This window comes from Phaethon aethereus (assembly GCF_964289735.1).
Source record: "Phaethon aethereus genome assembly, chromosome: 2".
NCBI lineage: Eukaryota > Metazoa > Chordata > Aves > Phaethontiformes > Phaethontidae > Phaethon > Phaethon aethereus.
This window is the reverse complement of record NC_138582.1, coordinates 53,061,530-53,089,106: the sequence shown is the minus strand read 5'-3', so window position 1 is coordinate 53,089,106 and position 27,577 is coordinate 53,061,530. Positions and strand designations below refer to the sequence as shown.

At 39.8% G+C, this 27,577-nt stretch overlaps 1 protein-coding gene across 1 annotated transcript in view; it reads left to right on the top strand.

Annotated features, from left to right (window-relative positions):
• LAMA3 (laminin subunit alpha 3) overlaps window positions 1-27,577 on the top strand; it is a gene marked incomplete at its 3' end in the record, with an annotated part of 127,710 nt that overhangs the window by 78,205 nt on the left and 21,928 nt on the right. The window contains exons 36-53 of the mRNA XM_081996608.1: window positions 568-712; window positions 1,497-1,637; window positions 3,049-3,213; window positions 6,154-6,255; window positions 7,215-7,298; window positions 8,261-8,491; window positions 12,298-12,411; window positions 15,798-15,907; window positions 17,783-17,863; window positions 19,259-19,365; window positions 22,020-22,070; window positions 22,460-22,611; window positions 23,151-23,261; window positions 23,361-23,472; window positions 23,984-24,151; window positions 25,070-25,266; window positions 26,696-26,812; window positions 27,359-27,513. Coding sequence (XP_081852734.1) covers window positions 568-712; window positions 1,497-1,637; window positions 3,049-3,213; window positions 6,154-6,255; window positions 7,215-7,298; window positions 8,261-8,491; window positions 12,298-12,411; window positions 15,798-15,907; window positions 17,783-17,863; window positions 19,259-19,365; window positions 22,020-22,070; window positions 22,460-22,611; window positions 23,151-23,261; window positions 23,361-23,472; window positions 23,984-24,151; window positions 25,070-25,266; window positions 26,696-26,812; window positions 27,359-27,513 — 2,343 coding nt within the window. The remainder of the gene's footprint in view (window positions 1-567; window positions 713-1,496; window positions 1,638-3,048; window positions 3,214-6,153; window positions 6,256-7,214; window positions 7,299-8,260; window positions 8,492-12,297; window positions 12,412-15,797; window positions 15,908-17,782; window positions 17,864-19,258; window positions 19,366-22,019; window positions 22,071-22,459; window positions 22,612-23,150; window positions 23,262-23,360; window positions 23,473-23,983; window positions 24,152-25,069; window positions 25,267-26,695; window positions 26,813-27,358; window positions 27,514-27,577) is intronic.

The following is a 27,577-nucleotide window of genomic DNA, read 5'->3' as shown; positions in this document are numbered from 1 at the left end:
TCTACGCAAGAGCCCTTGGTACAGTCAAGGGGCCCTTAACCGCCAAACTCTCTGCTCCAAGGCCAAGGCTTATTGAGCAAGGAGGGTGGGGGGTATGGGGGAGAAATGCACCACTGCAGCGGGTTGAAGTCCCCATTATTATTCATATGCCTGGGATTCTCCGCCTTTTGGTTAGCAGGTGAGTGCCTTGAGAAATGCCCAGTCACATCCTCAAGCTAGAAATCTTCCAGCTCTGCTTACCTCTGTACAACATCCATGTTTCACACTTTGGTCTGTAGAGAGAGTAGTTCTGCACTGCAAGCACTGAATAGCTGCAGAAGTCTACTTCCATTGTAAGCATTTATATCCTTCAAAATCAAATCCATCAGTTCCATGACCCTATAAAACGTCTCACCATTCAGATCTGAGAACAATACTAACCTGCTGCTGTTTCTCCATGGAAGTCATAAAGTTGTGTCATAGCCATGTGATCACTTCAAAGATTCACCTGCCTTTTGTTTTAATCTCCCCTTCCTCGCTCCATTGCCTCCCCTACTGACCATCCTCTGTGTTTGTCTGTTGATAAAGATGCAGAGCAGGAATAAAAGGACGGCGGTGTGATCAGTGTGCTCCTGGTACTTACGGTTTCCCAAACTGCGTGCCATGTAGCTGTAACAGAGATGGAACAGAACCAGATGTTTGCGATCCCCAGACAGGAATTTGTCTCTGTAAGGTCAGATAAATCAAATTACTTCTGCATTCACAAGCATCATTTGCACATCAGTGACTATTTCGTATTTAATGGGGTGAATGAATTGAGCTTATTACTAAGTTTTCAGTAGGAATTAAATGCAGCTGTACAAAACCATCACAGCTTGCAGTGTGTGCATAGATTATCTTGGTAGCAGTTAAATGCCATTTTTTAGTGTGTTCAATATCTGTCAGTTTTATAAGCAGTCTTAGGCTTTACAGAGTGTTACAGTGCTACAGAGTAGATGCCCATTGATTCACTGAAGCAGTCTGTACTCTGCACAGATCCACTTTATGCGTCTACATCTTGACTTCTGGATGTTAACCAGGTCCCATGCTTTTTTTAGCCATATTATGTCAGTTGACATTTCACCACATCATTATATCCAGGAAATCGTCTTTTGTTCTGATCTGCATAATTAAATGTGGTAAATGTGAACTTTCACAAGTGACCTTTTATATTGTAGGTTTGGAAAAGCCAGCAGGAGGGTTTTGGCAGGGAAGTTACCAACTGTCTCTGACTAATATTTATTACTCAGTGGTTCACTTTATAAACTGGAAAGACAGCTCGTAATTAAGATAGTCTCCAAGAAGTTAGTTTTATTTCCATTTGGAATATGGTCTATCCAGACAATCACATTTTCATTCATGTTTCCATACATTTAAACAAATATTCTTTCAGAATTGTTTTATGTGCAGGAGGTTTTGGGGGCCTCACCAAAACCAAAAGGAAAACTCTGAGATTTCTTTCAACTATGCCTTAACAGGAGAATGTTGAAGGTGCAGAATGTGATATTTGCCGACCAGGATCCTTTTATCTCGACCCTTCTAATCCCAAGGGATGCACCTCTTGCTTTTGTTTTGGAGCAACCAGCAACTGTCGCAGCACAAATCATCGTAGAACCAAGGTGTATTCAATATTTTTTTCTTTGCTTTCATGAACCTGCATTTATTCCATTAAGGAAATGCCAGATTTCTTCCAAAATTGAAAATACATTTTAATAGTTTCTGAGGATGAGAAATATTCTGCAAGCAATCATGCAGCTTTAGTGCACCCTTGTTAAGACTTAGGTGGTCTGAAAGTGCCATTCAGCAGAAATGGCCGTTTTCACGCGTTTGTTTACAAATCAGTAGTTGGACTGAAGTTGAGCTGGCCGCCTACTTCTTTCTCTTCAGACACTAGTTCATCATTGAAGTCAATGGTCTCCTTCAAGATGCTTTGATAAGCACATGTGTCATTTTACATGTCTATATCATAGGTGCATTTTGAAACCTAAGAAATGTGTGACTGATTCCACAGAGACTGTAAAAAGTCTTTCCTCCCTATAAAAAAAGATGTGACATCAAGGGTGAGAAAACGAGAAGATAGGTTTTTAGCAGCCTAACTGAATGGTGAGGTGGCTGAAGACTGAAAAAGAAGGAACAGCTGCCTGAAACAATGCAAGAGAAAGAACAGAGAGAAGGAGAGAAGCACAGCCCTACAGTGATGGATAAGGGTTTTAGTTTCGGCTTAGGCATAGACTTGATACAATCCAGATTGTGGCACTTTATTGTTTACGTGCAAAGGGTGAAAATCTGGCCTCAGTGAAGTCAGTAGCAAACTTCCCGTTTGCTGTAGGAAGATTACCTCTAGTGATTACTTGTCCTCACCAAAAGAGTGTTTTTGAAAACATGTATATATATATTTTTTTTATTGCTCTGGCTAGCCAAGGTCAACCCACCCCAGAACTGTTCTGATACATATGCATGATGCTCTTTCTCCCAGCATAATGATAAATAACAGGATGTATGGTCTTTCATGAAACAAGAGCCATGAACGTAAAATGTGTGTTATAAAAGAGCCAGAATATTAGGCTACATTGCCTGCCTCCCCAAAATATCCTGCCATGTCCCCTTCCTCCCAGTTTAACATACCACAACAGGTCTGCACTCTGTCTTTTAGATTAGTGTCCCTGGTTTGATTTTGGAAGGGACTTGAAGTATCTCCAAATTATGTCCTTGGGTTTGTGTACACAACTCCCAGTCACTTCCAGAAGGGTTATGCCTTCATGTGACTGAAGATAGAATTTAGTTTGCAGTTGACAAACTAAATGCCTGCATCCCAAGTAGCTTTGGCATTGTGGGATCTGTCCCACTTAACGCTCTCTTTTGAGGTCCTTGAAACCTCCATTGGGCAAAGATTTTAGGCTGGCTTTGAAGGGGTTGAATTTCATGCTTGGGGAATTACAGAGGTTAAACAATTTCTCCTCATTACTTGGTGCTGGTAGAGTTTAATAAAGGATGAAACAAGCTTTTATTTCCTTTATGTATTTTCATTAGTTTGTGGACATGAGAAACTGGCGCTTGGAGGCAGTGGATGACAATATTGACATTCCAGTCACTTTCAATCCAGTCAGTAATAGTGTAGTGGCTGATGTTCAAGAATTGCCGGCTTCAGTGCATAGTTTGTACTGGAAAGCACCACCATCTTACCTGGGAGAGAAGGTAAATGACATCTAGCTCATCTGTTTTAATAACACATAGTCATTTTTTGCCAGCATGGTGGATAAACAGTCTCCTTGTATCTCTTAGATACATTTCTGTCTCCTCCCTCACAAGATTCTTATCGCTCTTCCCTGACATGCTAGGAATCGCAGCATTTGACTTTTCAGTACAATGTTAAAATTATAACCAATAATACAGAATTAATCATCTTGCTGGGTGCCAGGGAAGTCTTTATGTGAACAGCATGGTCAGTAGCTATGGTTCAGGAAGCTGGTAACTTCAGCTGCTTTTCTGAAACCCAGAACATGTAGAGCTTGCCGATGTGCCTGAATATCCTTTAGACTCCCTAGAGTACCCCCTGAGCAGATTTCCAAAAGAATAAAAGGTGATTACGTGCTCAGTGGCACGCCAAAAAACCCAACATTTTGCTTTTGATATGTTGCTTGGGAAGAGCAACACCTGGTTTTCTAACCTTTGTATTCTTTGAACTGCTTGCTGCTCTTTCTACTCGTGATGGGGTCAGTCCTTTGGTCACGGTTAACACCTACCAGCATTTCAGCCTGGGAATTACACTGACCAGGGGGACTTTGCTGGTGGTGCCTTGCAGGCTCAGAGCCCCAGATTCTCCCTGTTTGCAGCTCTGACCGTGTCGGTAATTACCAGCCGGTTGTAGGGCGCACAGGCTTTTCAGATGCAATCGTACTGTCAGACAAGTGACAACGAATGGGATAGACAGAAGAGCATTAAAGATGGTATAATTTTTGAAGTTCTTCTTAGTCCCCATTTTAAGGACTAGAGCAGTATTTTTCATCCTGCTTTGCTATGCTCAGAGGTAAATGTCTTTCAGTTGAACAGCGCATTTAGTTAGGGTGCTTTTTGTTAATGTTATAGAAGCCCTTGTTTCAACGCCTACAAATTATTTTTCAAAGAAAATGTCATGATAAAGCATATTTTATCTATTACAGTTTTAAACCAGAAGGACTTCTGTTGTTCCCATAACAAAATATAAAGCAGGCAATAATTCTTTTTAAACACAGCTATTAAGAACAGTGCTATGAATTTTCTGTTGCATGTCATAGTATCTAACTAGGCATGCCATGACTTGCTTTTATTTACAATGACAACACTATAAATAAAATAGTTCTATTTTTGGACCTGCTTTTACCATACACTGTGTATAAGTGTATATTTTAGCACTGGCTATACTGCAGCAGTGAAAGCCCTCACAAAATTGTATCTTGATACTTAGATTTACAAGCTCATAAATTTACCAATCATTTACTTTATTGTATTGTGAAAATGTCAGGTTTTGGTCTACTTCCAGTGATAGCAACTCTTTTGGAAAATGTGAACGAGATCACTCCAGACATTTTTCATTATGATGAGGGTATAAATACCGTTTTCCAGTATTTAAACCTTTTAACCAGTTCCACTGGGATATTAATATTCTCTCTATCTTTTGTTTACAAAGTTAAAAGGGAATAAAATATAAAATCCATAGCAGTGCAGAAACAGTCATTGAGAACGTCAAATCACATCATCCGCATTTTCTGCTATTTTAGCATTCTATTTGATAGATCACTCTTAATGTTAGAAAATAAATACTGTACATATGGAATATAGAGGGTAGTTTGTAACACCAATATTTTTCCATTTAAAACAAATAAATAATTAAAGAAGCAGTAACATAACAGCCTGTCATATGGTGCAGTCCTAAATCTGTGTTAAACAGGAAATGAGCTCTAATTTTAATTTTCTTATATTTTTGGAAAAAAAAAAATATTTATACAGGATTGTTTTGATTGTTTTGGCAAAATACAGCCAATGTTCCAAATGATGCTTTTGAAAATGCAGTTGGCTAAAGATAATAGCATTAATTATGGCCCAGTGATGCAAGGAACAAATTTAGCATTGAGATGTCTGTGTTTTGTTTGTAAGTCATCAAAGCATATGGAAGGGGGTAGATCGAAGGCTGGTGCTTACCTGCAGAACGCCAAAACCTGACAAAGCAGCTCTTCTCCCATGTCATAACCAATCATAAGCTATAATGGCAAACAGCAAGGGGTGCAAAACAAAGTAGTATATCTGGGCAAAACACCTGATGTCACCTAGAACCCACAAACCTTCCTTCTAGGCTCTTCTTGGAATAAACACTCTCTAGGCTATGCCTGCAGCTTCTTTTCCTCTCCGTATGTTTTGAACTGACTCACTTATACATAGCCCAGGGAAGCTGTTTGTCGGATGGTTCAAACATACTTGCCTACGTCTTTGTTTTGGGCAGCAGTCTATATATTTGGTAGGGTTTGAAGCTGCCTGTGGTCACCTATAGCGGAGTCAAAAGAAGTATGGTTTCAGCACAAGCTACAGCAATGGTCTGTTTACAACAGAGCTGATACCAGCAGGTATCAGCAGAAGTCCTGTCCTCCAGAAGGTGGAGCAAGGATTTCCTGATTAGATTCATGTCTGTAGTAAGGTTAGAAAATGCTGGCCTAGGAAAGCCACCTTTAAAAGTGGTTAGTCTGACTTCTCCTTTTTGTCCATGGCTGTTCATGGGGTTCACTACCACTTTCATTGTCAGTCTGACATCTGCTCTTGATGAGCCAAATCTGTTCTGTAGAGTCTGGGGAAGAACAATGTTCATGTGAACATGTGATTTCTCCATGACCACAGATGGGTGTCATCCCAATTATGAAGAAAAACCCCAGTGCAGGTAACCTTCCAGAGAACAGTAACAGGTACTGCTCAAAAAGTGATGTCAGATACACGAAGGAAACAAAATTAAAAGTAATTTCTTTGAAGTAACACATATTTTCATATTTGGACTAAAGTACAAAGAGTAAATATATTATTTACAGTGCTGGAAAGTGGGGTAAACTTGAATACAAAGTTATATTAATATCAAGCAGTAAAGTATTTCTGATCTTGTGCATTTTGTTACAGCTTTCTTCATACGGTGGCTTCTTAAGTTACCAAGTGAAATCTTTTGGCTTACCTAGTGAGGGCATGGTTCTTCTGGGTAAAAGACCTGATATACAACTAACAGTAAGTTTTGAAATATTAGTTTTTTCTTTCAAGCAATAACAATACTATGACTTTTTTCTGTTACCTGACAACTATGGCAAATTTTGCTCCTATAGTGTGCTTAACTTTTATAGCAACTTGCTTCATTTCTATAAAAGTGATTTTACTGCATTTTGCTCAAAGCCATCAACACACCTATCTCTGTTGCCAAAGTAACAAATTATTAAGCATATCTGACTGGAGAGCGAATAAAAAGATAAAACAGAATTTTCTCTGTAAAATGCACCTGTGGAAAAAAATTAATTAATGCCTTGCACACTTGTCAACGAGTATAGCCTTGACTCTGCAAAATATGCCCTGGATTCCATGTGTAATTAATCTCATTTTCTAGGAGAATTTTCTTCAGCATAAAATGAAGCATAATTACAAGGCTTCAAGCGACTGAAGTAAAAATGCATTTTAGGTTAACAGTTTTTTAATTGAACCACTTTAGGGCCAGAATTGAAATCTTTTACTGTTTGTTGAAATTACCAAGGGGGTGGTTTTGTTTCTTCAGACAATCAGAAATACTAATTCAGTATTCTAGGATTCTTATTGGGAAATGTATCTCATAAAGTACTGCAGTAGTATCCAAAGTTGTTTGTGCACCAGGATGCAAAGGAGAGTGTTTGAAAATGCAAAAATATTTTTACTCGAAATTAGATAACTAGTTTCTGTGAAAGTTGGTCAGCATTAATTTAATTCACTTGTTTTATTTGAAAGCAAGGTTGTTAATAGGCAAAAGCAGTGAAAACCCTGCTGACACTAGAACACAGGGCTTGCTGTAACACTTTGCTGACAAAATCACATACAGTTTCCCTAGTATTTGTGTTTATTCCCCAAAGAACAGGATTAATGTGCTTCACCAAATTTTATTGCGTCTGTACACTTCACCATAAAAAGTTGTGAAAAGGCAATGTTATATCCTCATTCTCACATAGGGCCAGCAAATGAAGGTTGTTTATATGGATCCCAACAACCCATTGCCTGACCGTCAATATTCTGGCCGTGTGCAGCTAGTTGAGGTAAGAAATGAAAATGGAATGGCTTTCCTTTTTATTCCCAGTGGCACATAAAAAATACACAGGTAATATGTGCAGAAATACCAAATACTGGGTAATGTTAATGAATATAAACTTAAATACTGTAGACCTTAAATATAAACAACATTTTTGATCTCCCTTTACTGCTACATTGAACCTAGGTTCTGGACCATGCCACCTAAGTTTAGCACCTCTTGTTAGGCATCTTGTCCAGTTTAGCCCTTAGCACTCCCTCCAGGGCCAGTGGAGTGAAACGGAACCAGTCATCAATGGAAGATGACTCATTGCAGCCCCAGACTGTACTTCACAGGGATGGAATGAACTGTTATCTCTTTCCTTTGGTGTCTAGCTACCTAGTTTAGAATGAGTGCCCAACATTCAGGCAGGTGAACTTAGCAGGGATATTCCAACCTTAAATCTGTGCTCAGAAGGTCAAACTGGGTTATTTATTTCTGTCTCATATATAGGCAAAAAAGATGTTTCTTCAAGCCAGATTCCATTTGCAGTAATGCTGTGTCTATTAGCATCAAGAAAGCATGTGAAGGCAGCCCTCAGAGATTGGATTTCTAGGACTTTGCTTACTCTTAAAAATAAAAGTATTTTTCTCCACCCTTTTATGGTTTGGTGGGTGATACGTCAAAGAAATTTGGATGACTGAAGAAGAACCTATATGCTTTTTCACTTTCCGATACCTCAAAGCCATATATACCTTGCAAAGTAAAGGGTACCTCCCTTTTTATGCTCGTTATTCTTTTTCCCACATATCCTGCGTTTACATCCATTATATTTATTTTCCTGACCTCTATTTCATCCCATACCAATTCTCACTATAGGGGTCTGTTCCATGGGGTTTTTCTCCCTTTTTCTGTCATCCCATCTTCTTTGCAGATACTGTTTTTTAAGAAACAGCTGGGCCGTGCTGATTTTGTACCCTTAATGTGCAGGGAAACTTCAGGCATGCCAGTAGCAATAACCCTGTATCCAGAGAAGAACTGATGATAATCCTGTCTAGACTAGATGGCTTACACATCAGAGGCCTTTACTTCACGGAGACTCAGCGATTAACCCTTGGTGAGGTTGGGCTGGAAGAAGCCACCAGCACGGGAACCGGCAGCATTGCACACAGCGTAGAGACATGCTCCTGCCCTCCGGAGTACGCCGGTGACTCATGTCAGGTAGGAAGCGTTTGCCTCCATACGGTACCATTGTCTTCTGTCTCGCCTTCAGCTATACATACTGGTTTAGTTAGAGGAACAGGCTAGTTATTAAAGTAATTAAATGTGCTTCTTATAAGCGTGTGCACTTTTGATGGCTCAAATACTTTCACTGTCTAAGAAGCACTGAAGGGTTATTCAACTCATGGTTGCTTTTCTGGAACTGTGAATGTCATTTTACATGTGTAAGGCACCTCAGTGAGGGATTCGTCTGTGACGCCCTGCAAGAGGCTGAATAATCTCGGTCAATACTTACTTTAATGGAGAGAAGGTCAGAGCTGACTTGATAAAAGTCTGAGACCCTACACGTGGACAAGTTTCCTTATTCTATCAGGGAAATACATGACAAGGTCCAAGGAAAGTAATCTGAACCTAGATAATTCTAGATACTTTCCTATTTTGATAGGGTGACTAACATTTTTCCTATTTTTATAGGGAAATATTTGAAAGCTGAAGTTAAAATATTTGAAAAAATATTTTGAAATATTCTTATGAAGGATGATGTAAACATGCAAAGTAATGGTGTTACCTGAAGAATGGTGCAATCCTAGCTGCAGTTGTATATCCTGTCCCTGATGCTGTTCCTGTAGCTGTAATTCTTTTGGTTGTCACTTTGCTCAGCTTAGAGCTTGACTGTTCCCATGTGTAAGCACCCAAGGCAGCACAATAAAGTACTGGAGAGATAAGCTTTCTGTACAAAGTGCACAAAATATGAGGAATTATTCTCTCAGAAAATGGTTGAGGGTTACCATAAAGCAGCAATTGCTATACTAACCTTGCCAATGTTTTTGAAATGAGAATGAAAGAATAATATCTAGACCAGAGCAGCTGCAGAGAGACTGAACAAAACAACGTTTATGGCTGCCTTATGTCTCATGTGTGCATCCACTGCTCAGGGCAGCCCTTCATCATCTGTCGAATACCATTTTGGAAATATTTCTAGAAATGTAATTTTTCATGCATTTGATGCTCTGTGCCATATGCAAATTGATGAGCACTGACTGACATTCCTACGGCCATCCTACTGCTTTCAACATACTGCCTTGATCAACTAAGCTGTTGGGGTTTTTTTTTATATAACCTGGTGGAAATACATAAGCCAAAGGAAGTGATCAAGACACTCACCTGGGTAGTTCGTAAGCCCGGTGTGTTTATGCAGCATTACTCAGGCAGTGATTTACAGCTCTAATCACCTAGCTCTGTCTGGCTGCCTTAGGTGGGGAGGAGGTGATGCCTGCCACACCCTGACTTAGGTATATATCGAGCTACAGGAACCGCGGGGTTACTTGTTAACCTCAGGAATGGCAATGTGTGCTGTACAACTTGACTCATGTATAAAGTTTAAAGGTGGGGCCCATCACGGCACAGAGCCTCATTAATCTGAGTCAGAAGCTGGAGAAGAAGGGAGAGCGTAAGAGAACGGGCGAGCGCCAAAAGGATAGCAGCGTGCGTTCGCAGAGGAGCTAAAGTAAAACGATGGCCCAAGCGCAGAGGCCGAGGAATGCAGGATGGCTGGTTGTCACGTTAGTAGCCCTGGGGTGTTGTTTAGCACAAGATATGCAACAGAGGCTATTGTATCCTCACCTTCAGGAGAGGAGTCAGCAGCAACAAATTCAAAGGGATTTTTACCCGAGACAGGTAATTTGTTCGTTTTCCCTTCTTCCTTTGCTTCCTGCTCTCTCTTTGCTTTCAAATGAACTAATTTGATAACAACTTCTACATTAGTTAATATAAAAGTAATAAGAAGGCTAATCTTATGCCTTGAAGTACTTTACTAACAAAAGCGTGTGCGAGAAGTTTCTTTTAAATTGCTGCTTTCTTGAAAACAATCAGCCTGAACTCCTGAGCACTTGAAAGTGCCTAGAGCTTTATCTTTGTGTGGATTCAATTTCTCAGTATCACGAATGCTGCTTCAAAAACAAAGTGCCCACATACTCCAATTGTGTTGTTTTAAAGACAGCATAAATAGAAAAACAAAAAGCTGCATAGATTTTTTTTCCCAAATGCATTTGGATGTATTTTTTAAATGAGTGATTAATTTTGCTCCAAAAGGAGACTTTCAGTAAATAAAATTTACATGCATTAGAACCTATATTTTACTTACTCATGCTGTTCAATGTATTTCAGGCCTTGGTTTCTTCAGAAGCTGTGTATATTGGCTCCATGTTGTTTAGGGAACATATTCACCCTTTTAAAAGTATGTCTGAAAAATTTCAAGTGCCTTTTCTAAATTCAGTCCTTGCTCCCACTAAATTCAGTGTTAAAAGCTGTTGATGTATTCTGATGTATTCTGCATACTTTTTTTTTCCCCATTTATCCCACATGCAAAGAAGGCAAAAGTGCCACTAGCAACTGTTGTTTAAACAGCAATAACTCAATATTCCTTTTGGGATCTGGTTTGGGAGAGGTGAATTTTTCTTTCCTCTGGTAGTTACATGGTTGATAAATTCACTGGTTAATCCTGTCCCTCCATAAATACTTATACCTCAAACCACTGGAACATCATTTGAGACACTGTCCGGCAAACTCTTTGCTCTTCAGATTAGTCCCGTCAGTCAGTACAACTGCTATGAGAAAAGATTTATGGCTTTAAAGTTCAGCTGTCACTTGTTTTCTGAATGTTGTTGAGGCCAGCCTCTAACGGTGAGGCGGAGGTGAGATACAGGTACCGTGCAGAAGTGCATTGCCTGAGGCAGGAACCTGGGAGGTGTTGCCTTCGTGGGGAGCACAGCCTTCTCCCCTCTTCCATACAGCCTCTGATCTTGCACCTCACCAGCTTAGTTACTAGTGAACAGGAGCAAGGGATAGACTTACATCCGGTCATTTTTGGTGTGATTGGTGTGCCAGGAGGATGCTGAGCAGAGAAGATGGGCATGAATATTTGAATTGGTCTGTATATGGGAAGGCTCCGTGCCCAGAAAGAATTCCTTGTACTTTCCCTACCCTTGTGCTTTGCCTTCCCATGCCAAGCAAGAACCTGGTTTTAACATGTTAGTTACTACCTTCCTGGTGTAGGCTAACAAACTTCGGGTCTCTTGCTTCATTCATAATCTTCCTCTGGTTCCGCTCCCTATTTAAACTTGACTTTGATCTGACAGGCTGTGCTTCTGCTCCTGTGCCCTCAATAGCCGAACATTCTTCTCATGCTTCCCAGATCTCTGGGACAAGCCTGTACTTAGGTATTAGACCGCTGCGTGTTTTGTAAGATCACCTCACTCTAAGTGTGGCTTCATGCAGCTCCAGGTAGTCTTGTTGCGGAAGTCATGATGAATTCATGGAAAAGATATCTCATTAGAAATATTTCCAAGGAATACACCATTGTTAAATTAGTATCAAGATTTCATATAACCACTAGGCAATATGGGAGATTTTCATATGTTCTTCTTTGAGAAGACTGTAGTATGAATCTATATTCAAATCTTTTTCTGTGGTTTAAAAGTCATATTCTACACCTTTGTACGTAGCCATAGGAAATATGTTTTGCTTGGAGGTTAGAGTCAAAATGATGAAATCCCCACTACCACAAAATGTGGAGCACAGGGTTCAGATGCTTAGGCTGAAACTTCTTCAGCTCCATTCTTCAGTGTCATTTGCTGCATTAAAATACTTATTATTTAAACAATAATATGGGCGTGGAAGAGCTTGCCAGGAAATGTACACCTCCACTACTAAATGGCAAAAAATTTTAAAATGCCCTTTCAATAACCTGTAAAACTTTCTTTCCACCAACACTCACTATTTTTTTTTTCTCTCTGCTTACTGTCTAGGAATGTGGCCTTGGATTTTATCGTGAGAATAAAGGATTATTTACTGGACGCTGTGTCCCATGCAACTGCAATGGAAATTCAAATAGGTGTCAAGATGGTACTGGAAAATGTATTGTAAGTAAATACTAACATTCAATAAATTAATTGGGGGAAAAAAGGAGAAAAAAACCATTTACCTTACTGCAGTATGGACTATACAGTATTGTTGAATTCAAAGCAAATAAAAATAATCCTTGCCTGCCTCATTCCCTGTATCTTGTACTATTAATGAGTGTAAGTTGCATACACTTAGATGTACATTTAACATTAACTGTGAGTGATTAGAATAATTTGTGTCCTTGTTTTTGTTTTCTTCTTTCCCCTATAATTTTTGTTAGCTCATGGTACAAAAAGTCACCACATTAGTACATATGTAAGTGTTTGCAGTCCTTCGTAATAAATACGGGTCTTATCCTGGCACATGGAGTTCTTATTTTTATACATACATACTAGGGTTTGCCAATGCCGACAAATAGCGCATTAATGCATAGCAGAGACTTTGCAGAATCTCTTGTTTAATCAGCATCAGTAAATCTCCACTAATCTTAATTTACAGGTGGATGGATTAAAAAATATTGGAATGAATAAGATAAGATAAAGGGGATAAAAGTTAGATTAATCCGAAAATTTCGGCTGTTACAGAAGATACAGTGGGGCAGATTTTGCTCCCTGGCACACCGCATTAAACCCAGAGCGGTCTCATGGGAGTGGATCAGCCCTTGTAGCAACGCAAGTGTGACATCTGGCCGGCTGTGCTTCTCTGGTTTATATCTGTGATGCTCCGTTGAACAGTTTGTTCTGAAAAATTCCCACTTGAAAACTTTTCACTAATTTTTCTTTACTGTGTAAACAAGAACCTTGCCAACATCTTTCATGGTCTGTCTTCTCTGTTATTTCTTCCTTGTTCGTGCTGCATCCATTCTGCCTGCGGTGCATTCCTGCACGTTATGTCATTCCCCCTGACTTTGTCTCAACCAACCCTCTTGCTTTAATGGAAAATATAAACCGATTCAGCACAGTCTGGGGGATGACTTACAGGCTGCTGCCTTGCAGAGGCAGGGCAGGCCGTGACAGGAAAGTGCTGCCGCAGAGCTAAAAAGATGAGGAAGTTTTACTTCAGATGAAAATTATAAAGGAAAAAAATGCAAATTTCACTTTTATCCCATGAAGTATGTAATTTAGGTTTCTCTTTGTCCCCTCCTTCTCACTGTGGCAGCAGTGCAACCATCCCCAGCTCAGGCAATACCTGTCCCACTGCGTGCTGGTGGCAGGGGAGGGGTGTAGTGCTGCACTGCTGAAAGTAGAGGAGGACGAGGTGCAGGAGGAGGTGGAGAAGACAGAAGAACTGTTTCTCACCTGTAGGGAAAGCTGGCCCTCTGCCACAAATCGGGCGTTGTGTCCTCGTGGTCCCTGCCTTTCCTCCTGAAAGGCACGTTCCCTCAGCAGCAGCATGGTGCTGAGACTTGCTCATCCCATGACATGTTCGTTCACATCACGTAACCCCGTGTACATAGGTATTTCTGTTGTGGCCCTGAGACACTCTCCTCTGGCTTCCTTGTACCATCTGGCTGCATGTGGAGTCAGCCAAAAGTTTTCTTTTCAGAGTTTTCAATACTTGATGGTTTGGAGATGCTGTGACTCCAGGGGTGTCTGGCCCTGTGAAACTTGAAGGAAGACCCATGAGGGAGTTGCTGCTCTGGCTTCATTCTACCATGCTTTGGGAACAGTGGGTTATGTTCTCCAGTCCTTAGGCACCATGTAGCTAGAGGAACAGCAATGGCACATTCAGAAGGGCTTATATGTGAAATATCTTAAACTTTCTTCGGCTATATATGGAATTCCTTTAATTTCTATAGCGAGAGTAAGCAAAACAAAAGCCAGGAGATTAACTTGGGGAGAGGTTGCTCCAAGATGAAACCAGCACAATTATTTTTAAATACCTCTCTTTTACTCTTTTTGCAGTTTAACTTATTTTTCAGGATTATTAAAATTTACAGTAATCGTTCAGAAACCTTCCGAATTTTCCATGAGAGTTTTGCAGGAATATATGCACCAGCTTTTGTAGAAGCTGCATTTTAAAATGGTTCCTTTTACAAACATAGTGTCTTCATATTTCTTTAGCTTCCCCTAGCTAAATGGCCCATATGTGAACTGGAGCTTTTCCTGTTCTTTCCCAGGACCTTCCACAAGAGAGCCACAAATTTAATTCTTTAACCAAAACGAAAACAAACTAGGGGTTACTACGTGCAGAGGCTGAGGGAAGGGCTATTGATGTGGTTGAGGGAATCTGGGTGTGAAGAAATGTGGAGAAGAATGGCGTGTAAGAGGAGATGTGAGAGACAGAACTGTTTCTCATTTGTAGGGAAAATGCTCCTCTGCTGCAAAACATGGTAGCAGGGCCTTCAACCATAGCCCTAAGCCGTCGAAGTCCACGAAATGGGAGTGCAGTCTGCTCAGTGACTGCTTCCAACCAATTTCCCACTTTCTTTTTTGATCTTTCACTTTATTAGTACAACCCTCAGCTCTGTGGGACACTGGATCAGTCTGTTGCACATTGAAGAAAACAGTTTTTGAACTTGGGAGCTTTAATGTCTCTTGAGTGTTGGTCACATGGAATTTTTATGGCTGCTCAAAAATGTATTTGAAAAATCTCTATTTTGAATTGGCATCGCTTTAGGTAACGCAAAAACAACTTGTTTGTCTTCTCCCCATATGGTATAAATGTAGAATCATAGTATCATTTCGGTTGGAAAAGACCTTTAAGATCATCAAGTCCAACCAAATGTGTGTGACAATTAGACAGCACCAGGAATAACAATGTTTCTAAAATAAGATACAATTTCCAACAATCTTATCACAGAAAAAGTGGCTCGGTTGTATCAGTTTCAATTGTTTTCCTAGCTTTTGCTTTTCATTATTTATTCCAGCTACCCCAGATAAATACAAATTATATATACTCTGGAGAAAGTGCCTGAAATTCAATTCTGATCTGAATCCACTAAGAGAAATACTTTTAATATTAATTTAATGGGATTTTTAAAAGAATGTACTTGGGCTCAATTAATTGCATACTTTTAAATGATGTCTGCTTTCTAATTAGTGTTAAAATGCAAAATCTAAAGTTCCATTTTAATTGAAATATCAAGACATAGAGAGTGCATTAGTGGAATATTCCTTAAAAAAACATGCATCTGATTGAATTTCCTTAAAAAGATGCTTAATGCTGCTTATTTATCTGTTGCTTTTCCATAATAAAGAGCAAATTGTGCTTTCTACAATTAGAGAATGACTGGAATCAATCTATCCTGGTCATGAAGGCAATTTGGCAGTAAATGCTTGATTATGTGGAAGGGAAAGAATGTATCCTCTGAGTAGATTGGCTATAAATTTTAAAAAAATTATAATAAAGCCATATTGAGTAGTAAAGCACTGTTAACTCTCTTGTTTGTCTCCTTTTTAAGAACTGTCAGTATAATACTGCTGGGGAGAAATGCGAGCGCTGTAAAGATGGTTATTTTGGAGATGCCACTCAAGGTTCTTGTCGGGTGTGTCCTTGCCCTTACACAAACAGGTACAGTAAAAGGTGATGAGTTCTCTAGCAGAGGGTAAAGGGGAAGGGAAAAAGAAAGAAAAGGAAAAAACACAAAAACCCTGCTACCATGGGAGGATAATGATCTTTTTCTGTATTCTCCTATCACCCAACATGGTGGGGCGTCAGACCCATTGGAGGCATGCTAGACCAGCAGTAACTTGGTGCTCTATCTCACGGCATTGCCTTTTTCAGTAAGCTGAGTATTCCAATTCTCACTCAGCTCCTGAACCACAAAGGCACACTGCTCATCGCCTGGCGGAGCCCCAGGCAGTTGTACTGGGTTTAAGTACAAAACCACCAGTAACTCTTTCATAGTGAGAAATACAGGATGGAGGTCTTTTCCCTTATTGGGCATATCCAGAATCTTTCTTGTTTACTGAAAGGCAAGACGTAAGTTATCATTTGTCTCATGTTTAACACCATTATGCTGGCTAGGAGACAGTGACCACAGTGGAACAAGCTTTTTATATGAATTCAGAAAATTTGGTAAGATGCAAAACAAATATCAAAATATTAAAGCTCTTAAGCACGTATCTAGATTTCTGAAAGAGTATGGTTGCTCTTCAAGTGGAAGCTCTGTTTGAAGTACAAACATACTGATCTAGAAAGAATTAAATATCCTTGGATCTAATAAGGTTGCCAGGCTCTTAAAGTTGGGCAGTAAATTGCATTATAAATGCATGGTGTGTTTAGCTACATTATTATAATTGGTCAGTTCTCAAATGTGAAATGTGTTAAATAAAAACAAAGTTAAAAAAAACCAAAACAAGCTATAAATTGCTAAAGGCACCACATAGTATTTGCCAGGTGCACAGGCAAACACCAAGTAGCCTTAAGTAAGAGATTTACACTAGCAGACAATAGACAGGTTTTTCATTTATCAGAGAACTCTCTGATAGATCTCTTTTTGACAGCATTGGGCTCTTCTGCAGGTGCTTGCCTGAGGCTGACTGAACATATTTTTAGTCACCTTTTGCTCTAAGAGTGCTGAAATACCTAAGGAGACCATAAACCTGTGCAGTTTCATAGCTGCACGTTAGGGTGGTAAATACCATTCCTGACATCAGAAATGCACCCCACCTGGCATTACTGGAGTTGACAATTTTCCACCTAGTCAAATTATATGTAACTCTTAGTGCAGACATCTGTCGTTGGTACACAGGCTTGCTTTAGCCAACTGTTCATAGATGAAAAAAGGGAAATAGCAAACATGGCCTATCCCTGCTTCACTTCCTGCCTTCTCCTTCCCAAACATGGGCCAAAAAATGGCTTTCCTCCCAGAGAAATTTGAATCTAGATGAGTCTGCTAGAAAGAGCAGACAAAAATGTTGATTGTGTTAACCAGATATACTCTAGAGCTCCCCAAAATGGTGCACAACTCTATTCTGCCTTGGTTAAAAAAAAACACCCAAACAATAGTAGCTACATAAGAATATCGTCTAACGTTTCCATCCATTAAAAAGGAAAAAAAAAAAGCTAAGAAGGAGGAAATGTTGTCTGGCACAGGCTATTGATTCTTGCCTAGTAAGATAGAATAGCTACCTAGGCTTGTTTTATTTCACAACATCACTATTAAGGTTTATTTCAGGCATTCCCTTGGGTAGTAAACAATTATACTCAGTCCAGAGGGTCAGGAAATTATTGTTTTTAGTCTAAGGAAAGAATTTAAAGAAAAACATGAAACTTCAAAGAATTAATCACAGCAATTTATCTAGAAGCAATTAAATTAGCTGAAAAGTAATTTGGTGGTATAAAACCTTTTTAATCTGAAAGTCATTTATCTGAGCTTAGCCTCTAGAGTGTAAAACCTACTTGATGATGTGCTTACAATAATATTTTTGCTTCTTCTCAAAGATTTGCAACTGGCTGTGTGGCAAATGGTGAAGAAATTCAGTGTCTCTGCAAAGAAGGCTATACTGGAGTTCGTTGTGAGCGGTAAGTGACTTGTTTCTCAAGACCAAGGTTTTTGAGAGGCACCATAAAAGGAGGTATGGTCTGTGTTGGGTAATATATGGATGTATGCATATGCATAGTATGCACACACTTAAGGAGTATCTATTTATAGAAAGAGCTGTTATAGTGTGGTGCTATAGCATAATTCTAGACATCAAACCAACACATCCTGAAGAAATGTAAAGAATTCTCCACAGCCTATTTAGTGACTATGCAGTTTTTACCAAAACCAGAAATGTCAGCCTCTTTGTCTAAGTGCCCTGTGCCTTGCCTTATCCTGCACTCTTTCTCATAATAATGACTCCCACTTACTTTGTCCCTTTTCAAGTTAAAAACATTTTCCCGTTTCCTGCAATGTACCTGATGGTGCTTCAGTGTTTGTAGTTATCTAACAGCAACCACATTAACACCATACCCTTCATCCCAAATCATTCTGATGTGCTCCACAGGTGGAGCGTACAAACACAATGCTGAAGCCATCTCCTTTGCTGGAAGATTGCAGCAGTTTGGCAAAGCACAAGAGGATCAGCATGGCAGTTTCAGGCAGGCAGAGGAGGCAATTTCCCTGAGTTTCACATCTGGGGTCAATTTAAACATAATGGAGTGGTGTTATCTGGTTTGGAAACTTGAGGCCAATAAGTCATGCTGTCTCACCTGAAGACAGTACCTCCAGTAGCACATTGTTGTGTGCTTCAAGACTGTTACCTTTGACATCTAAGCTGCAGATCTCTTCCAGATCTAGCCATACCTCAGCTGCTCATCATGGCCCTTTAATTATGCATTAAGACCCCTGTAGATCTTACAACAGAGTGACTTCTAGGAATATTAGCTATCCAGTCTGGAAAATATATTTTACCTATAAAATATTTAGGGATCACTCAGACTGCTCTGCTGGCAGATGGCAAGAGGAAGTATCACCCAGCAGAAGGGTGATAATGTCATTCAGTGCCACTGCAGTTTGAAATCTCAGCATGTACTTGCAGTATGATCCTCCTTAATATGTGTTTTCTTGGTGGGATCACAGGGCCAGAACAGTGTGGTCTGCTGGGTTAAGCCTTGTCAAATTCTCTATGTATGTATGTATCTGTGTGCATTGTATTTTTTCAGATTAAGCAAATTATTCCTATACTAGCATTGTGGGAGTTCTTTTATTTTTAGAAAAAAATTTCTGCAGTACTTGGAAAGATATTTTTAGCATAGTGCAGAGGATACTGTAAACCAAAAATACACCCTTTTTGTCTAAGTCAAGACATAAAATCAAAAGTTTTTGAAAGTTTCTTCAGGAGACTAGCTGTTGTTTTTTTTGTCAAGAGAAAGTATATTTCACAAAAGTAGCTTCAAATATTTAATAAAAATTATTTGTATCTCTTTATCTAGCTGTGCTCCAGGATATTTTGGAAATCCACAAAAATATGGAGGCTATTGTCAGAAATGTAATTGCAATAATAATGGACAGCTGGCTGGCTGTGACCGCCTGACTGGAGGTACGTGGGGGCCTATGAACATGGAAGGGACTGTTGTTTTTTCTCTGGGAAGCAGAGAAGGAGGCTACTTAGATCAGTTAAACTGAAGTAAAAATGTAGACTTATACAAAATGCAGATCATTTTTAACATAAAGTGAGGTTTTGTAAAACATAACACCATGGTAATACAAGGGCTGTCCTGAGTAATCAAGTTCACCCTTGTAGACCATTTTATCCTGTATTTCCCTTCATAAATACTATCAATTTTATTTTGTTTTTCTGTTTCATGGGTATGTTTTAAAATGCATTATGGTTCGTCTTCTGACATGGTTAAGTCATATCTTGCCAGTCAGTGTTATGGGCTTATGAAACTGAGAAGGCTCAATATGCCTTTTTAAAATGTATTTGGGACAGATCAGTGACATCTTCAGAGTCTGCATCAGGCACTGCTGTCTTAGGTATCCAAGCTAACTGTTTACAGCGGAAGTTAGGACCTGACTCAGGAGTCTGTTCTACAAATCCTGCTATACACCGTTCTGCCATCTAAGATATCCCTGATTTTCCCAGTACCAGTCGCACGTGTACTGTCCTACTAGTAAGCTCTGATAAGAATATTATGCCACTGGCATATGTTTACTTTATCTATTATAATTCTGACATAAAGTGCCTGAACCTGTGTTCCTCAGACGGTCTTTACCTCAATTCACTTCAGTCCCTTGGGACAGCCATTTCTATTCAGAAACACATAGGCCACTGCTCCTGAAAAGGATCTTGATTCCCCCATATTTTCATTCCCCCAAAAAATTACACTTTTCTTTCCCTGTAGGCAGCTTTTTCTCCTCAGATGTTAGTAAAGTGTCAAACTAATAACTCCTAATATTTCCATGCTCTTCATTTCTCTGCACTGCTCTTTGTACTGCATTCAAATGACTGCCAAGGACCACCTGATCTTTCCTAGGTCACAGAAATTAGAAAACCAGCAAGTGATGTGAACTGCTGTTGGCAGCTGATGCAACTTTTCAATAGCTAGTTCTCATTTCATATTTCATCATTGAAGTAATACATCTTTATTATATTTATGCCTTGTGTGAACAGATCCAAGCAGCGTTTGATGTTTTGTCCTTTCTTTTTGAAGCAAGAGTTTGCTAAGACAAACTAATCCGTAGGGCAAAATTCAACAAGCAGTTTGTTTTCAGTTTGTCTACAGCTATATATTCTGACCAGCCATCTCTTTCTCCACATTAGGAATAAAACACTCTGTGATCATCAGCACAGCATGTTCTAGCAGGTTTCTTGTGTGTGATGTTCGGCACTTGGCCAGACTTTTTCATTTCACCATTTTTTGGCTGATGTTGTTTGTGCACAAGTGGTAATAATAGTTATATTTAATCGGTACTTCACAGCGACAGCTGAAATGTGTCTGGTGTTAGCTGAATTACACAACAGCAGAACTGCATGGGTATTTGAATTTCAGAATAATTTCCTTTGTTCTCTTACAAATATATTCTTTGTGACTTGTCTCCTTTTGGCAGCAGCGCTCACTACCAATACCATTTAACTTCCTGATGACTTAATGTGCAAGTGCCAAAGGAAATGGCACAGCCTCACAGTTTGTTCCAGGCTGTTTCATGCTGCTGTTAAAGTTCAGGTCCAATTCTATCACTGTGACCTCTCACAGTCGCAAGCTGTTGTTGATTCTTGACAGCAGCAGCCTATAGCCTGAGTGCATCCTTTTCCTTCGGAGTAAGAGACATGCATGTTACTTTTAATTTTCAAGAGGACATGAGAGTTTGACAGTAGGACCAAGTCTGCAAAAGGGACCTGGGCATCAAGACGGGGAGATTCCTGTCCTATATGATGGCATTTTGAGGAGCCAGTTCTTCTCCTGCTTCCTAGAAGTTAGAATCTCAGGATGTTACAATCCTGTGTGCACCTGGAGAGTGTTAAGCTTCTTATAACAGGGTTTGTAAAGCAAACAAACAAAACAAAACAGCACGCTGGACAGGCGTTCACGTGTGCTAGCTTGTTGGAAAGTCTGAGGGCAATGTTTGTTAGGTACCACCTGTATCTGTGGTCTAAGCTCCATGCCTTGGGTTACATACAGTGCCTCCTTCCATGCATACACTGTGGATTTCTCTCAAGCTTGATTAATTCCTTAATCTTGCAAGCTGTGGCAGTTATGAAGGAAGGCCATAAACATTTCTCAGTTCCCTGTGGGTAAGACATCCTTTGTGGAATCAGAATCTGTGGTTTGAATGTGGATGCTAAAGTAGATAAAGGGGTTTGAACCTATGTCCTTGGTAAAATGCTTTAACGATAGTCTTGGCTCTGATCCCAGTGGTGTTATTCTAGGCAAATTCTAGCAATACATTCAACACACTTGATGTGAGAGAGCCTTCTGCTGCTACCCAAGTAAGCATATATTGGGGAGGGTTACAATCAGTTTCCTGTGAGGGATGAAAAAGGTGTTGATCTCAGCAAGGCATAAGTGGGAGCTGAATGTTTTGGCAAACTCAAGCCTTCTGGGCATTTTAGCTCGTTCACAAGGGGTATAGATTTATGAAAAGACAGCACTGTGTTTTAATGGCTGCCAACCATGAAAAGTGAGGGCAAAATGCAATAGTAGTATTTTCATAAGAAAATTTTGGTTACTGATGACAGTCTTGTGATTTCAGAATGTTTCAACAATGAACCGAAAGATGTGGATCCCAATGAAGATTGTGACTGTAAGTAATAAAACAGAACTGCACTTAGATTGCCTTCTGCTGGCTTGGGATACATGCTGATGACTCTTTTAAGGGTGGCAGAGTTTAAAAAGGACTGGAGGTGTTCTGTAATTAACCTTTTAAAGGCAGACGTTCAACCAACACTTGGGAAAATTGCAGAAGAGGTGGTCAGCCAGCCAGATGTAAATGGGGCCTCCTCCTTATTTCTGACTTTGGTCACTCTTCTTAATACTGTAGGCTTTGTTGTTGCCTTTGTTCTTCAGGCAGCACCAGATGACAAGCATCAAAGTGCTTCCATTGCATCTCATTTATTAAGGTACTCCGTGAAATGTTCTCTGCACCAAATATCAATCCTATGTATTGTTTTGCTTTGCTCACGCTTCCTCCAGCTTGCGATAGCTGTGTAATGACACTGCTGAAGGATTTGAGCACAATAGGTGACGAGCTTCAGCTCATTAAGTCTCAGCTGCAAAACATCCATGCGAGTACCCACACACTGGAACAGATGAGGCGTCTGGAAACACGCATCAAGGACTTAAAGGTAGGCACACATAAGCAGGAAAGTGGATTTCAGATTAAGCAGGTAAGAGGACCTAGGAACTTATGCCATCTTTTTGTCAGCTTGCAAGGAAACATACATCAACTTTTGATTTCACATACCAGATGCTGACAGCACTGGGCTTCACCTGTTAGAAGACAGCTATTGTTTCCATGTCATCCTCTGAAAGAGAATCAGTATCTCTGCTTTTTGTGAGGCCTGCTCACCTTGAAAGCTCTATCTATGAGGTTTCCCTATAGCTCTGTCTTTTTCCAGCACTTCATGTCTCTGCATTATGGAAAAACCCCAACATTCCAATTGCCAATACCAAAATTCATCCTAAAAATTTTTTCTTTGGTTGGAATAGCGGTTGCTATATTCACAGATAAAAAAGCCCGGGTTTTGGGAAGCAATTGGTCAGCCTTATGTCAGTAACGCTGCTTTTATTTGCCTTGCGTAAAGATCTAACCCTCTAAATTTTTGCTTTTTTATCTCCTGTGTATGGGTGATTTACTGGATTTTTTTTCTTTCTTTCTTTTCAGGTCTTATTGAACAATTACCGTTCCGTTGTTCATAATCAGGGTTCAAAGGTAGATGAGTTGGAGACAGAATTCATTAACCTAAATCATGATGTAAATGCTCTCCAGGAAAAGGTGACTTACCAAATCGATTTAAAAATACACATCTCTTGACTACATATTAGCATGCTGTATCCAGGTATTTTCAATCTAATTAGTTTTTTCCCTTGCTAGGCTGAAATGAACTACAAAGCAGCTGAGATATTATTTAATAATTTTGGCCAAACTCATCAGAAAGGAAAGGATTTGGTTTCACGTATTCAAATAGTTGTCAACAATATACAAGGTAAAAATAGTTTCTAACTCCATAACATGTTTTGGTTTATGGAATCTTTCCAGTTTATTTACAATATTCTTAATTAAGCATGAGAGTTTTTCTTAGAAAACAACTTCATAAATCAGAATTTAGACATAGCTGTAGAATTCACTCTTCCTATTAGAAATCTAACATATAATGTTTAGGAGCCTACTTGCCCTGTGTAGTAAATCGGGACAGAGAAGCTTTACCACAGGACATGTAGAGCAACAAATTGTCTGTTCTGACTTTAGTCTGACTTTAGTCTGGGTTGCTCTCAGAGACTCTTTTAAGTTAGAAGCTTAAAATTATTGCCGTGAACTTGGTCATTTGGGAGAAATTTCAGGCCCATCTTACTAGTTCTGTTTGTGTGAAATGGGATACTGTTCAGCTTAGTACAATTCATGCAAAATGGATCTGATTCATTAAGGAATTCAGGAATAGGCATGTCTTTTTCTGAAAAGAGAAAGCACATCCTCTGTTTGACAATACTTTTTTTCAGTGCTCTTGGAACAAATAGCTGGTACAAATGCAGAAGGTAACAACTTGCCCTTGGGAGATGCTGCCAAAGAACTGGCCGAAGCTCAACGCATGGTGATGGAGATGCGAAACCGCAACTTTGGCCAACTTCAAGCGGAGGCAGAAAAGGAGAGAACAGAAGCTCAGCTGCGTAAGGGCTTGTTTTCTCTTAGCTTCTTACTCTCTAGAAAGATCAATCTGAAATCTGAAGCATTATTGATTGTTTGGGATGGAGTGCAGGGAGGGGCATTTTGCAATGCATCCCCAGGATCTTAGTCGTTAGTCAACAGGAAAGTGGTAGTTCTGGAGGGGATTTAAAAGCATTTTTAGTTTGTTATGGAAGAAACTGAGTTGAGCTGGGGAAGAAACCCAGTAGATCCTTCTTTAACAACTAGATAAATCGCAGTAAAATAAAGACGTAGCCGATCATAATATACTTATACAGCACTTCAGTGTGTTATAATATATAGGCTACGGCACATGCAGCTATTTTAGAGGAATTATATGTGTAATTTAACAACTGATTTTAAGAAACTTTGGACTTTGATACCTACCACCTCTGAGTAACTCTTCTGTATTCTGTCCTGTAGGCAGTGAAATGGGCACTTTAAGAGTGTGATTCATTTGACCTCTTTTATGTTTCCACCTTCTCTGAGATATGTGCCCATATCTCACCATTGATTGCAGAGGAAGCTTTGATGACTAGTGCAAACATAGATGTCTACATTGTAGCTTAAATTGTTGATGAAATTGTGTTAGTTCCATATAAAAAAAGAAAACGATTCAGCCTTTGCAGATCATCTCCATCCTTACTTAATTTAGAAATAACCAAATAAATGTTTATCTGTGCTCTGTATCTGCAGCAGCAAACTTGTGAGCAGAGCTGATCCAGTGAGATGCTGAATGGCATCTCTGCTATAGTAATACTGAAATTAGCGCTGCAAAGGATGCTCATTATTTCACACAACCACAGCTTTCTAATCCTAAATGTCAAACCCTTTTGAAGGAAGTTTGTTCTGGTTCCCTTCTTTTCTGAACAAAACTTTTTTTTCTGGTCTTGATACTGCAGTATTGGCACGTATTAAGAATGAACTACAAAAGTACCACCAAGAAAATAATGGGCTTATTAAAATTGTGAGGGATTCACTGAATGAATATGAATCCAAAATCAGTGACCTTCGTGAAGCTCTGAATGAGGCAACGGAACAAATCAAGCAGGCTGAAAACTTAAACAGAGATAATGGAGTTCTGCTGAAAGACATAAAGGTAATGTCGGAGTTCAGGAGAAGAAAGTTAAACCTCAGGAGACAAGAAGTGCTTTTGATTGCTTTTGACCTTGCAAAGCCAAATACCACTAATTCTTTAGACTTTCTTCAAGGTCTCTTTCCACCTTTTGATATATGTACGGGAATGGACAGGTAGAAATGTAGTCTACTCCCACTTGTAGCCTCTCTGTGTGTCCAGGACATGCATGACCATGCTCTCTGCTGAGAGCAGGGAAGGAGAGTATCTGCCTAGCCCTTCTCTTCAGCTGCCACTAGCCTTTTTGTTTCCTAGTCTAGATCAAATCCCTAATGCTGATGTACTTTTCGCAGTAAGTTCTTTGAAGTATTTGGCTTTAACAGCCATGAAAGATGGGAGCAATAATGTGTACAATACTATTAAATTATTTGGGATTACAGATCTGCTGAGTTCTACAGAACTGCTTCTGAGGTCTCATCAGAAAGGTGACAAGAAACAGCTGTCATTCCTGAGTAGTGCTTGATTTTTAGAGGTGGTGAAATAGTTCAAGAAATAAGGGTGTGCTGCAGGACCTATTCTTTTAAATTAATTGTATTTTTTCTGAAATATATCAGTGTTTTAGCACACTTATGTCCATCCAGTTTGCTAACACTGCTTAAGCAAAAGAATTTCTACATTCAACTGTCCCTTTCAATATTTAATTGTTTCTTTATGAGCACAGACTGCACAGTATGTGTGCTGCATAAGTATGTACAGTTGTGTTAAAAGATGGTTGCATCTGTACAAGTCATAAATCTCTTGATACTCTTCTCCGGTAGAGAGAGGTTTAACATATTAGGATGATCAAAACCCAGATGAAGAGAGCTAATGCATCCCTACCTGCAACAGCATGTGTCTGGCTGTGTGTGTGGTGTGTCATTACCCTAGAGCTACACTGTGGGTTGTCACAGGGCTGCTCCAGACCAAGGAGCTTCATTCCCCTCAGAGCTTTCAAGAGGATAAGGTGGGAAGGTTTCACACCCCCTTTCTGGTGAGGTCCCCAGATGAAGGGGTAGTGTAATCATTTTATTTCTGCCTTGGAGAGAACAGAAGAGATCAGGGTAGTCACCAGGGAGCTGTTCTTAAAGTTTCCAGGTTTGAGAGATCAGGCACTTAGATGGTCTGTCCTGACAGTTCACCTCAGCTGACCCGTACTACTTTTACTTTGAGTGCTAACAGCTGAACTACTGTATCCTGCTGCCCAGCTGTATGCTGTACTACTGCAGACTCCCAAGTTTTCTCCCTCTTCTAATCAGAAGGATGGCATTAGTCCTTAAACACTATAGGCATCTGATTAACACAGCAGTAGTACCTTTGGTAAATCCTACTGCAAGATAGATTAGGTAGATACGGTTTTCCCTGCTTCTCATTTTTAACCCAATCACCTGTTCTTCAACCTTTTGTTTTTCCTCAGAAACGGATTGAGGAGACAAATGTACAACAGAATGGTATCTTGGATATTCTGAGCTATGCCCGGTCTTCCCTGACGCAAGCTAACAGTGCACTGGGATTATTGCAGAAGAGCAAAGAGGTATAATTAACCTTCTTAAGTTAAGGCTAAAAACCCAAATATCTTGCTGTCACTGTAATAGGTAGCACAGCTCAGTGACTAGGACACGAGGCTTATCTGAGCCTCCCCAAAAGGGAAGGATCTCAGCCCATCCTGGGTGCAAGTGAAGCCTGCCTGCACAGGTTTCTGTAAGAGAAGCTTATGGAAGGTTGTGATGCGTCTGAGGAAGACACTGAGATGCAGATATCTGAATTTGGGAAAATATCTGTGAGAAATATTGTAAATGATTGTGTTATTCTTGTATTTCTTTCTAGGAAATAGCTTTTAGCCACTGTCAGAGACACAATACTGGGCTAAAAAGGTCTTTGATCTGCCCAGTTTTTACATAATGGGTCTAGAAGTGTAATGTAATGACTAGCAGTTGTTTCCAGTAACCTGCAGAGTAAGTTGGAAGTGTTTTTCCCCTTGGTCTCCTCAGGTGCAAGGGTATATGTAGCACTGAAGGAGAAGAGGACAAGATCAAACATGTATGAATGCAAGTAAAATTTTATCTTTATAAACCCATAGGAATATGAAAGCCTGGCCGCTCAACTGGATGGAGCAAGGAAGGATATGAATGACAAGCTGACAAATCACTCCTTATCAGCAAGCAAAGAACCACTGGTGGTGAGGGCTGAGGAACATGCCAAATCTTTGCAAGACTTGGCAAAACAACTGGAAGAGTATGTTACCATTCCTGTAAATGAGCAATTTTTGTACAAAACATCCACGGTTGCAATGCTCTGT